Here is a 13,419-nt window from a genome sequence, read left to right as displayed (position 1 = left end):
ATTTTATTGTGATCTAACACTTTAATTAAGTGTGCAGGAGAAGCCTAGACTGGTCGACAGACTGACCGGATGTCTGACACAAAGTCCAGCTAGGTCAACGGGTCGACCTGATAGCTGGCACGAAGCCCAGACTGATCGACGGGCTGACCAGATGTCTGGCACGAAGTCAAGCTAGGTCGACGGGCTGACCTGATAGCTGGCATGAAGTCCAGACAGGTCGACGGGCTGACTAGACGTCTGGCAGGTAAGTTAAGGTAAGTCATTGGAGGGGAGTGACTTGGTGAGAACGCGTTCCTGGTTAGGGAACTTAGGCGCCGATCCAACTTAAAATCATTTCGGAACTCTAAGTTGAGATCTTGACTAGATTTCGGTCTCGGTGAGACGGAATTTAATTACTACTCTTCTTCTATTGCGCTAACTTCTGTTTTGCAGGGTAGTTTAAAATATTATTTTTGCCTCGGACTAACTCTTTCTTACAGGAGAAGGACATTCTGGAGAAAGGTGGTCTGGACGCTCGGAAGGGATCCGTGCGCCCGGAAGGCAAAACTTCATCTTGTCGTCACAAGGTACGCACTGATTGGCCGGGCCTACGTCACGATCCGGGCGCCCGGAAGGGATCCGAGCGCCCGGAGCATCCTATATAAGGAGGTGAGCCCTGAAACAAAGAACAACGACATCTGCTCTACTTTGCTGTGTTCCTGCGACGTTGAGAAACTCCTCCGACAATGTGCTACCAAAAGTTTTTCTCCTCTATTTTTGTTGTCAGTATTTCTATTTAATTACACTTTTAATTGATTTTATAATCATCTTTTCGAACTGATAGTGAATTATCCAATGAAAACGCTCGACGAGTGCGTGCCTTGGAGTAGGAGTCGACCAAGGCTCTGAACCAAGTAAATTGATTCTTATTAGCGTTGTTCTTTTACTTTTTCATTGTACACTCCGATACAAAAATTTTTCGATCGATATTCATTCTTTACTTTCTATCAAGTTTTACGATTCAACATAAATATATAAAAATGTTGAGCGTTTCAGATAGACAACTGTAAGCCCATTTTAATTTATTTTGATAAATGAAAAAAAAATTATAGCACCGAATTTATCCTTTCTAGAAATAACCGGTTGGGTTAAATATCTGAATTATGTAAAAAGGAAAAAAAAAAAAAGAAAAAAAAAACTTGTAGTATCTGCCGTGACCTTTGTAACGGATCTACATACCGCGATCTATTGTTACAAAGCATGGAATCGAGCTATTATTGTGCTGTTGGCGAGTCTGTCGCATGATTGCGAGGCTCTAAATCGGTCATCACCAAGATCGTCAACCTCTCTGCTTTAGGAATCCCCTTCTACCTCTCCTCTCCCCTGTCTTTGACGCGAGGAGCTGTCATGATCGAGCGCGAGAAGGAAACCTTCGGTGGATTGGTGTGGAAGTGCATCGAAGCGGCGACCTTGACTGGTGATAGTGTGGACAAGTGGCGGAGGCAGCGTCGGACCCTCGAGCGCCTTCCTTCCTGCCTCGCCGATGTCCTCCTCCGCCGTATCATCTGCCGCCGCCTCCTCCGCTACCCCTCCTGGCTCGAGTTCGTTCTTCTTTTATCCGTTGCGAAAGCCCTTTTTTTTTTGTTGTCAAATCGATCTTTTAATTCATTTGGAATTCAAGATCATAGTCTTTCAGAGTCCTAATTTTGCTTTAAAAAATCTCCGAGGCTGCAATTGCTTTATTGAGACTAAAATTCCTGCGCGTGAGCATTCGCCTGGAACAGGGTATTAGATAATTGAACTGATTTTTCTTAATGATAATTAAACCTGATCCTGTTTGAAAGATGGTGAGATAGCGCGCTAGTGAAGATGACTTGATCGTTGACGAAGAGAAGACCTCCTGGCTTCGAGAAGATGATTTCCTTCAAATCCTGCGCACACTCAGACGATCTAACAAAGCGTTAGTAACCAAAGACCAAAGAAAAGATCCCTGACAAGGCTCTCCGATGCTCAAGTCAGTACGATCTCCGGTGAGTGAGATGAAGAACGGTAGTGGATCTGCGAGAGCGTAGGTTTCAGATGCAAATGATGCTTACCTTGCCAACGAAAAGGATTGTCTTTATATACCACCTCTCACAACCCTTGTGGTCATGAGATGACATCGTATGCTGAAGTTTGTTAGGTGATCGAAAAAGTATAGTCTGGATGATATGCAGTAACAGTCCGAGGAATCTTTTTTCTACTTTCAGATGAACCTCTTTTGTTGTTTATGATTTAAACCCTTGATGAACTTGTCGAGGAAGTATGCTGTCATAACTAACCTTCGCAATGAATATTCCCCGACAACCTTGACAGATTGCTAAAATATTGTCTGCTGCTTGTTCGTTGAGTATATTTCAGTCAGTCTTTAAGCTAGCCTGCTTGTTTAGCTGATGTACTTTGTGTTGAATATATCTTAGTCGGTCCTTAAGCCGACCTCTTTTATTGAACCATTCAATTACATTCTGTATTGCCCTTTAACCCGGCCGGTCTTTATCTGACCGGTTGCACATATGGGAACTGATGAATGTTATCCGACCAGTCATACATATGGCAATTGATGAGGCTAAGCGCCTTTATCTCGGTCGGGTGTTATCCGACTGGTTGCACATATGGGAACTGATGAGTCTGGACACCTTTATCCCGACCGGGCCTTATCCGACTGGTTGCACATATGGGAACTGATGAGGTTGGGCGCCTTATCTCTGTCGGGCGTTATCCGACTGGTTGCACATATGGGAACTGATGAGGCTGGGCGCCTTTATCTTGGTCGGGCGTTATTTGACAGGTCAAGGCATACATGCCCGCCCACCTTTAAGGCCGGACAAATGCACACGCACACTGTTATTAATGATTGACATGTTGTAAAATGAGTCAATTATTCTGACTACAATGTAAGACCGGTCAACCTTAAACTTGACCTCCGTAGGATTTGGTTACCATTAAGTCATTATACTCCCTGATCCACTCGGCTTATCGACCAACTATCCTCCCCAGGCCGGTTTAGAATTCGATCTGGTTGGTCCAAGGATTTAACACTGGGAACTAATCCTAGCCGAACGAGGGGATATCACTCCTTTCAGAGTAAGACCGCCATGTCATCTTGACTTTAATCGCCACGTCAACTCCCGAGTCCATCTGTCATAACTTGTATCAAAATCTATTCAGAAGCTCACAACATGCGCCTTCACCGTCTCTGGCGATGTTATTAAAGGAAAGCGAGAAAAATATGAATGCGCCATTTTCAATGGCAATCAAGTGTTCGAGGATAGAGAAAAAAAGGGGGAGAGAGAGACTTTTGGTATAATTGCTCAATTCACCAAGATAAGAACAAAAAGCACCCGCTATGTCCTTAACTAGCTATAACTAGGTTGAGAAGGCCTGATTAATTCTTCGACAAATTGTAGAAGGTTCTCATTCTATGTTATTCTCGTGGTTTGATATATTAGCATAAAGTTAATGTATGATGTGCTTACAATTGTTTATCACTAGTTCTACCAATGTGACTCACAATGGTATTTGCTCGTTTCTGCAGTCATTCATTTTCCCTTTATATTTTTCATTTCCATATCTATTTAGAGTAAGATTGTTACCTTTTTGCAGAAATTTCCAGAATTCTGTAGAGAATGTTGACTTAAGAGGAGAGAACTATGTCAGTGCTGAATGGCTGGTATATTTGGGCGGATTTCGTTATCTATACAAATTAAATCTTGCAGATTGCAAGCGGATCAATGATGCTGCAATATGGTACCTTGCAGGTATAATTAATCTGTTTCCTCTATCTAGTCAACAACCTTTGTATTATTGTTACCTTAGAGGAAATGTTCTTGAACTATATATATATATATATATATATATATATATATATACTCCCATTCTCCATAATTTTTCTAGTCAAATTTAGTAAACAAACTTTAAATAAGGCTAGACGCAATTGAAGGAATGGTATTTTAACTCGGAAGGCTAGACCATAGTTCGTAGAATCGTGATCTAGATCAATTTTGGGTAGGATCGGATTATAGAAATGTACGATCCTATCAAAAATCCTTGGAAATTTATGATTAATAATTCATATAGAAAAATGATTAATAATTAGAAGGGGGTGATCCTTGAGAAATAACCTAGCATGCTCTATTGTAATTGTGAAGGGGGTGCTTCAACTCCTTCTCAAGGACCTATCCATTCAATACAAAAATACTCCATATAAATACACATTCAATCGATAGATCAACATCAACTCCTTTGTATTTCATAGCCAAAATAACCTACCACCCTAGCAGCCAAAATAACCTAGCATACTCTTAGCACTTACATCTTATTCTAAACATATATACAATCAGTTTATATAATTACAAGTCATTCTCAAATCGATAACAATCATCTCCAAATCCATGATCTTCATTGTGGCCAACATTTTTAACAGGTTCATCCTCCTTTGACATTTGAACAACATCTTCATTGATCACATTTAAACCATCTTCATCAACTAAGTGAAAGCTTTGCATTTCATTGGCTTATTTCCTCTTTCCATGAGATTCACTAGGTGTTTCATCAACTACATGAAAAAAAAATGAATGTAATAAATTTAGCACTAATATGTAAAAGTTAAAACCCAATGGAACTTTACATGATGATTGATGATAAAAATAACTTACCAGTCCTCATTATATGTGATGCAATGACTTCAACCTCATCATTTTCATGTAAAAGTTAAAACCCAATGGAAGTTTTTTGCAATGAAAAAAAAAAGATTAAGCATTTATAAGAAATCTAGCCTGTAAGCAAGCAGTCGATGATGATGATGATGACAGTTGATGATGATAGGCGATGAATCTTCATTCGTTCACTTCAGCTAGCCTTCAACCTTCAAATTTCAAAGGGTTTAGGGTAGAGAAGATGAACGATTATTGTTGCCACTCCAGTGGAGGCCACAGCTGACAACCACGACAATTAGGATGACGTGGGACCAACAGGAGCGTAATGCGTGCGGGTTCACGGACTTGGGGTCGAGCCACTACAGGGCGAATCAGGCGTGGGTGAGCTACTCAATGGGCCTTGTAGATGCGGTGTGGTCGTGGGTGGCTGAGGGGAAGTACTGCGACTACATGAACAACACGTGCATAGTGGGGCACGAACACTGCGACACTCCGACACCATTTAGGATAGAAGATGAACGAGTGTTGGCTACCCACGGCTGCTGTGGAATGGAATGAAGCGCTACTCTATTAAGCAAAAAAGACCTAATAACATTTCAGGTTGGGCTAGGGTCACTGGGCCAAAATAGGGGCCACAACCTAGTTTAAAGCTTACAGGCCCTATCACAAAAATTGTGCAAAATCGCCGGATCGGAGAATCGATACGATTCTACCGATCTTATATAATTCTAACGATCCTACCACAAAAAACGATCATGAACGATCCTTGGTCGATTTTGTTTTTGTGTTTCCCGGCAATCTGGATCGCACGATCCTACAATCTGGATCACGATTTTTCAAACCATGGGCTTAGACCCAATTTAGTCAAATTTATCTGTATTTTAATTTTTTAACAAGAAAATCTCCTTGAAAAAGAACGTATAATATGAAAAAGAGTATCTATTAGTACAAGCGATGCATTATAATGTATGAAAGCAAAAACTGAACAAAAAAAGTAAAATAAGCAATCATGAGTTCAAACAAAATCAGTTTCTCATACAACCAAATATCTCTAAGCAACTCTATATATACAATGCCTTGAATCAGTTAAGACCTCAAATATCGATCCTCACCTGCAAAACTAGAGGACAAGAAAAATAGAGTAAGCACAAATTGCAAAGTGGGCAAGTAACCAACCATCAAGAGATATATTCCACATTCTAGCTTTTGAGGTTCCATTTAAGCACATAATTGATTTTCAAACTTATCACACTTATTAATTATCACATTGCTTAAGGTACCACATTATCACACTTAGCATATTATTTTGTCACAAATATGTCCACTAACAAGTGAATCGCTGAGGCCAAGTGTTTGGGTATATAAAATATCATTCGACATGTAAAGCCCTCACAGATAATAAATAGCAACATAGTGAAGCATGTAATGACTAACCACATGTGACACATGCTATCACATAGCCTGTGGGTAGTCACAGGCCCTAATAAAACAACTATTCTTGAAGTATCACTTTTTAGCATTTATTTTCATCATTTAAAATGGTTATTTTATTGTGGTTTCACACAAATAGCTCCACTTTTGGGTTCACATATCAATTAGTTATGTCATTTTCAAGTAATGATTAGTTTGAGGACTAACTAATGTCATCTTTTAGTAAATATTGTGCTATCCATATATTAGAAGATGGTTGCTAGGCAATTTTTTTAGCATAAAAATATCATATAAGCATCAACATATAGCATGGATGGTAAAACAATCTAAAAGATATGTATCAATAGAGGAATCAGTAGAGCATCATTTTATCTTTTTAAAATAAACTTCCCCATGTTAAATCCCATAGATCACCTACATGGCCATATAACAAGAAGAATATCATCTATTTAACCCCCAATAGTCTAGTTTTTTAGGAACTCACTAATCTAGTTTTGTTTTAATCCCTTTTTAAAATAGTTATGGTAACATATATAATGAATAATCATTTTAGACATTTAATTATTGCAAAAGGAATCATACAAGTGAGATTAAGAATATATTTACCCACCTCAAAAGTGTTGTGAGAACGTCCAAAATTCCTCAAGATTAATACGTTCCCTTGGATGAGTCTCTATGTAATGAGTAATGCTCAATGAAAACCCAAATATAGATAATATGCTATAGAAATATCAAGTCTAAAATTCCACCTATTTTCAATGTTAATAGATCTAATTTTGATCCATCAATCACCATTATACCTCAACTTGAAGGATAATGATTCTGTTTAGATGGCCAACATTAAATCCTCAATTTAGCAAAATCTGGTTTGCTAGCATCATTATCCCAAACCCCAAGAATAGGAGTTAAGTTAAACATGCCCTTACCTAGCAATTCTCCTCAGTCAAAGAAATAGAGTAGTTCGATGGTACCAAACACTTGGTCCAACCTAACATAAATAACAATCAACTATTATTCCAAAATAGGTGATCACAAAATCCTTACCCTAAAACAAGCTCTCTGATCCCAAACAACCAACAATTTGCTCGGTAGTAGGGAAGTCTAGACAAGGTATCACAAGTGGGAAAAAGATAGCGGATGACAAATTTTGCATAAGGGTAGGGACGACAACAAAGTTAAGGGTCACAGGGTGCATGGGACGAGACCTAGTGGTGGTGACAGGTTTCACAGGATGCAAGTCTTCGCATGAGGGCACGATGACAAGTGGTCGTGCACTCGAGAGGTTAAATGACAATGAGGTTGATGTGTGGGCATGTGAAGGTTAGGCGATGATGTTAGGATGCAAGCAAGCAAGCATAAAAAATGTCGCCAAGGCACACATGAGCATCGAACGACCGAAGCATACATGAGCATTGAGCAACAACGCTGGGACACATGCGAGAATGCAGCTGGGTTGCCAGTCTGTGATATTGACTCTTGTGTGCGGAGAAGAGTCACTAGAAGTGTGTGGCTTCACGTAAGGGTATGACGGGGATCACTAGGGTGGTAAGTGTTATAGTCATGAGAGGAAAGGAGCGAAAGCAAGAGAGAAAGGTTGGGTTGTCAAAGAAGAGAGGAGGATGCTCACTGACAATGGTTGGTACTGGATGCACAAAGAGCAGTGTCAAGTAGCAGCTCGCGTGTCACGTGGAAGAGAGGAAGGTTTTGTGTCATGGAGAAGAGGAGAAGACAGTGACTACGAGAGAGGTGAGTTGTCTTTGTGGAGAGAGAAGAGGAAGTAAGAGTTTATATACTCCCAACAAAATTAACTTTCCCACTAAACCCATAATAGGACTAAATTGGCTTATCCTTGGTCTAAACTTGGTTTAGCCCTAAACTGGTCGATATTAGCCCAAATCAAGCCCAGTCCAGACCCATGCTATTGTAATCTCTACACCTACTTGATGAACTCTACCAAATCTTAATTAAACAACACTAGAACCCTAAAGGCCATGAATTGGTTCAATTCATATTAACTGATCGCCTAAAATTCAAAATAGTTTAAGTTGCGAAAATTAAATTGGATAAAATTCTATATTAACAATTGTATCAATGTTTAACTTGTGAATCTATTTCAAAAAGAAATTGTGATTCTCTATATCATAGTATTTTCTGGTGTGACTGAAGCAACTCTTGGAGCATGGAAAAATGTTTTAGAAGGCCTTGTGAGGATCTGTTTTCAGAAAATAGCCTGTTATGGGTGTTGAAACTTGTTTATGTTGCTAAATTCAGATTTCAGACTGCAAAAGCTCGCATATCAGGGTCTTCATGCAAGTATTTACTGCTAAATGCAAATTTCTTCTAATTGTTACCGCCCATAGATTTTTGGTACTTCAAAACTTAAAATGTTTGTCATGTATTCGCTTTATGAGTCCAGGCAAACTTATCAAGTCACAGTTAACATAGCTCTGGTGCAAGCCATGCATAAAATTTTAGCACATAGTTTCCTCTGAGTGTCTTACATGCTGCAAATGTTGTATTCTCCAATATTCCGGATTCACTTTCTTCTGTTTGAGGCACTAAAATCTATTGTTTGCTTCAGCTCATCAGTATATGGGGGTTATTTTGCTCAAATTGGTAAATCTGGATCAACTAGTTTGTTTGGTACAGAAATTCCAGTGTATTAACAAGTTTTCCTGTTAAATTTTTTGTAAGGAATGGATAATTTGAAAGAGTTGAATTTGTCAAGGTGTTCCAAGATTTCTGATTCTGGCATCAAACATCTTATATCCATTCAAAGCTTGGAGAAACTTCATATATCAGAGATCGGATTGACCTCTGCAGGAGTTAATCTCCTTTCTTCACTTAGCAATTTGGATTTACTAGATCTGGGAGGAATTCCTGTCACTGATGACACACTTCTCTCATTGCAGGTATTGTTATATGTTTATCCTTCTTCGTATACCTCTGCTACACATGTTTCACTGATTACACTGAAATCATTTGCTTGTGATAGTGTAAACTTCAACTACGGATACAAGCTATTCCAATATGTCAATTTTTGCTTCCCACTTTAGGTTCAATTATAGTGTTAGGTTTATTGAGCTTGTTTAGATGTATCGATTCAGATGTTTCCTTACAAAGAAGTGGTTTTAGTTATTGGTTAATAACTAATATCAACAGTTTGGATTTATGTAGAAGCTGAGGTTTCTTCCAAATGGACCTTTAAGCTAGTTATATATTCTCTCATTGCAGGTATTGTCATCTGTTTAGCCTTCTTCATTTACTTCTGCTACACATGTTTCACTGATTACACTGAAACCATTTACTTGCAAGAGAAATAAGTTCAACTATGCATACAAGATATTCAAGTATGTCAATTTTTTTGCTTTCCTTTTTGGGTTCAGTTATAGTGTTAGGTTTATTAGGCTTTTAGTTTAGATGTTGGATGCTTCCATATAAATAAGTGGTTTTAGCCATTGATTATTAGTTAATAGTTAAGTCAACAGTTTGGATTGATGTAGAAACTGAACTTACTTGCAAATGAACCTTTAAGCTAGTTGTAATCTATTTTCTTCATTTTTTTTGTTACCCATGCTTGACATTCGTAGCTGAGGAGGCTGTAGGAGAGCTTATAATGATGGGGAGCATGCCATGAATGGGGGAGCAGAGTTGACCAGGGAATTTGCCGAAGGCTTTCATATGAGGTCCTATTTAAATAGACTGTTAGTAAAAACAAACAGTATCAAATCATCAAATTGATTGGAAATTTCTTTTAGATTAACCTTAAATAGACTGTGAGAAAACAAACTCAAGGAGCCACTATCTTTCCGCAAAACAAACCTTCATACTTGGCACTCGAACCATTTCAGCTTGTATGTGAATCACTCAATTGTAGTGTTGGCATCAAAGCAAACCTCTATATACATCAGGTCCCTCAAACTTTTCAGATTTGTATGTGGGGATTTCCATCAGACCTTGAAAGAAGAGACGGTTTTACAAATTGTGCTTACCTCTACTAACTAACACAATCATCTTATCTATTTTGTAGGTTTTGAAAAAGCTTGAGTTCCTGGATCTATGGGGTAGTAAAATCACAAATAAAGGAATTGCTGTCTTGGCAACATTTCCCAAATTGAGCTTCTTGAATCTTGCTTGGACAAAAGTCACCAAGTTGCCATATCTTCCTTCTATTACACGTTTGAATATGAGTAATTGCAACATCTCTTCTGTATGTTATGCCAAAAATGCCATTAGTGATCCTTTGTCCAAGCTCTTTTTCCTTGGAACCACATTTTCTGATGTTGATGAAGCATTTTCCATGATGGATATTAAAAATATTACATACTTGAATATCTCTCGATCTTCCATTTGCAATTTGCATTTTCTGTTCAACACACACGTCATAGAGCATTTAGATATCAGTTTCTGTGGAATAACAGATGATTCAGTTGAATATATTGCAAAAGCTGGAAAAAATTTGAAATACTTGAATGCCAACAATACAAAGCTCACCTCGGAGGGGGTAGGTGTTTTGGCTGGAAATGTCATAAACTTGGAAACTCTATGTTTGTCAAAGACGCTAATTGATGACATTGCACTTTCATACATCTCTATGATGCCTTCTCTGAGAGTAATTGATCTAAGCCACACAAAGATCAAAGGTATAGTGTTTTAGTTCCTTTTTTCAGTTACTTATTACATAGAAATTCTTGTTCCTGAGTATTTATCCTTCAAATATCAGGTTTTGCTTTTGAAAATGGAGATAATAGATTGAACGCTTCCTCATTGAGCTTGCTTCAGAATCTCAGTCGACTGGAAAGTTTGAACTTGGAGGATACATTAATACAAGATGAAGCACTGCAGTCATTATGTTTCCTAAAGCAGCTACATTGTTTGTTTTTAAAGAGTCATTTCCTTTCCGATGTCTTCTTGCATAGTTTGTCATCTTTCTCTAAGTTGAAGTTCCTTGGATATCGCGATGCTGTACTTACAAATTCTGGGCTTCTTTATTTTATGCCTCCAAAGACACTTCGAGTGTTAGATTTGAGGGGTTGTTGGCTTTTGTCTGAGGATTCTTTGTCATTCTTCCATGAACAACACCCTCAGATTGAACTACGACTGGAACTGGTCGGTCTGGCTCCTAGTGAAGGAAATGTCTCTGCTGATTTAACATGCTATTGTGGAGCATCCCCAACCTCAGACAAGATATCCAAAGTGTCTCGGTTGCAAAAGTCTGGCGAGCACTGCAAGGTCACCTTTGTAGGTAATATCAAACACTTATAGATGCAATCTCATCTCTTTTGCTTGCTCTAAAAATAAATCTCAAGGTGTCTTATTTTCTGGACAGATGAAAGAATCAAATACAGCAAAGAGGAATCATTGGCACTGCAATTCTCATCTCTGTCAACTCTTGCAGAACCTGATCTACATATGCTACCGAAAGCCTTGCGATCGGATTAAGATGAGCAATCAAAACTCTTTCATTTCTATGCTAACTTACATGTCAATATGACGGCTTTGTTAAAATTTTGCTCCGCTGCTTCTTGTTGAGCCTGATATATGAGGTAACAATGTTGAATTTTAGCTTGAAATTTGGGAAAGTGTTTGGTTATAAGTGTTTCTTATATTTTATTTATTATCTTCTTCCTATTATTATTATTATTATTTTTTTTGACAACTAGCATTTGAAGTTCTTTCTCAATAAATGTCATGTTTTCATTAGTATTACTTGATGAAATATAATTTTCAACTCATTAATCTTTAATGTTTGTATTAAATTCTCATTTTTATATTTAATTTTTTGTTCATAATTAACCCTGTCTTCAATTGTTTTCTCTAATTAATTTGTGTTTCCAGTTATTTTAAAAATAATTCGATCATATTCTCTAATATTTTAAAATATTTGTGCACATATTATTGTCGGAAAATATAATTGAAATTATGAAAAATAATTCTACTGATGTGGAATTTTATTTTCAATGGCGTACGTTTATGACTACCTATTTATTTTAATAAAAGTTGAATTGACTCATTGATTTTAGGAATAAATAAAATATGTTAGACATATTATATATACACGAAATAAGTGTTTATAGGATTCCACCTGAGTGATCAAAATAATGAATAGAACAGAAGAGTATTTTTTATTGCTAAGGTGTCTACCAAAGGAGTATTACAGTTCAATACTCAGACATATGTTAGCTTTGAATTTACTGAAAAAATTTAAGTACTTTATACATAGGGTCGTCGGTTTGGCAAGAGCTTATTTATGTTCGTTAATATACATAAGATTAATTAAATAAATAAGTTTGAATAGTTCGTTAAATTAAACAAATAAATTTGAATACATATGTGTTCAGCTCGTTAATATTTATGAACCATATTTATTAATAAAATTTTTTCAATATGCTAAATAAATAATCAAACTCAATAACCAATTAAACAATTAAAGTTTTTAAACAATCAAACAAGATTGAATTGAGAGTTCGATAACATCTAAATAAATTAAGTTTGAATCAAGCTCAAGCCAAACTTGAATTGAGAGTTCGATAACATTTAAACAAGTCAAGCTTCAAACAAGTTCAAATTCATAAAAAATAAACCAAGTTAAGTTTGAATAATCATTTCAAAAGCTCGGTTCATTTTAAGCTCGGCTTGGCTCAGCTCAGTTACCTTATCAAACAAGCTTGAACATTCCAAAATTCGACTCGGCTCGACTCGGCTCGGCTCGGCTCGTTTACAGCCTTATTTATACTTGGGCTATTAAAAAAAAGTATTTTATTAATACTATTTTTTCCTTCACTTAAAATCATTTTTTCTTATTTTCTAATTATCAAGGTTTTTTTTGTTAATAGAAGTCATTATTGCTTTCATTTCACCAGATATATTTTGGTTTTGGCTGCTAGACCTGGTCAAAAACTCTAGAAACAGTGAATAAATATTAAGAAAAATGAAAAAAATAGAAATATTATTTATTTAGAGAGAAAATATAATAGAAAAGAACAAGTCAACCTCTGACTTTTTCTGAGTCGTCGTATTTGACTACCAACCACTACTCTCAACTCTGTCAAATCCTTGCTCCGTCAACAATCCACTATATTTATAGATGGAACTACTCTAACCGCCTCAAAATGCAGAGCTCCCGCTCACCAAATTCCACAAGGAATGTTTTCACAGAGTAATCGCAGTGGCGGCGCCGCCAGTGCGGGGCGGCGCCCAGTGCCGGCGAAGATCAAAGTCATTGTGACAACATTCGTGGAAGCAGAAGCATGGCAGTTCCAGTCCGTCGTGCAGTGGCTCACCGGAAAGGACGCCGTAGTCACGGGGGAGGTGG

At 37.5% G+C, this 13,419-nt stretch overlaps 1 protein-coding gene across 1 annotated transcript; it reads left to right on the top strand.

Moving 5' to 3' along the window:
- Positions 1 to 1,245: 1,245 nt before the first annotated feature.
- On the top strand, positions 1,246 to 11,721 carry LOC122041180 (leucine-rich repeat-containing G-protein coupled receptor 4-like). Its single transcript, XM_042600780.1, has 6 exons — positions 1,246 to 1,580; positions 3,622 to 3,776; positions 8,799 to 9,016; positions 10,135 to 10,747; positions 10,828 to 11,349; positions 11,434 to 11,721. The coding sequence occupies exons 1-6, from the start codon at positions 1,387 to 1,389 to the stop codon at positions 11,544 to 11,546; spliced, it is 1,815 nt and encodes a 604-aa protein (XP_042456714.1). The 5' UTR covers positions 1,246 to 1,386; the 3' UTR covers positions 11,547 to 11,721.
- Positions 11,722 to 13,419: the final 1,698 nt, after the last annotated feature.

The sequence above is a fragment of the Zingiber officinale genome, chromosome 2A (genome assembly GCF_018446385.1).
Source record: "Zingiber officinale cultivar Zhangliang chromosome 2A, Zo_v1.1, whole genome shotgun sequence".
Taxonomy (NCBI): domain Eukaryota; kingdom Viridiplantae; phylum Streptophyta; class Magnoliopsida; order Zingiberales; family Zingiberaceae; genus Zingiber; species Zingiber officinale.
Note: the sequence above shows the minus strand (reverse complement) of the source record. Positions and strands in the feature narration are given on the sequence as shown.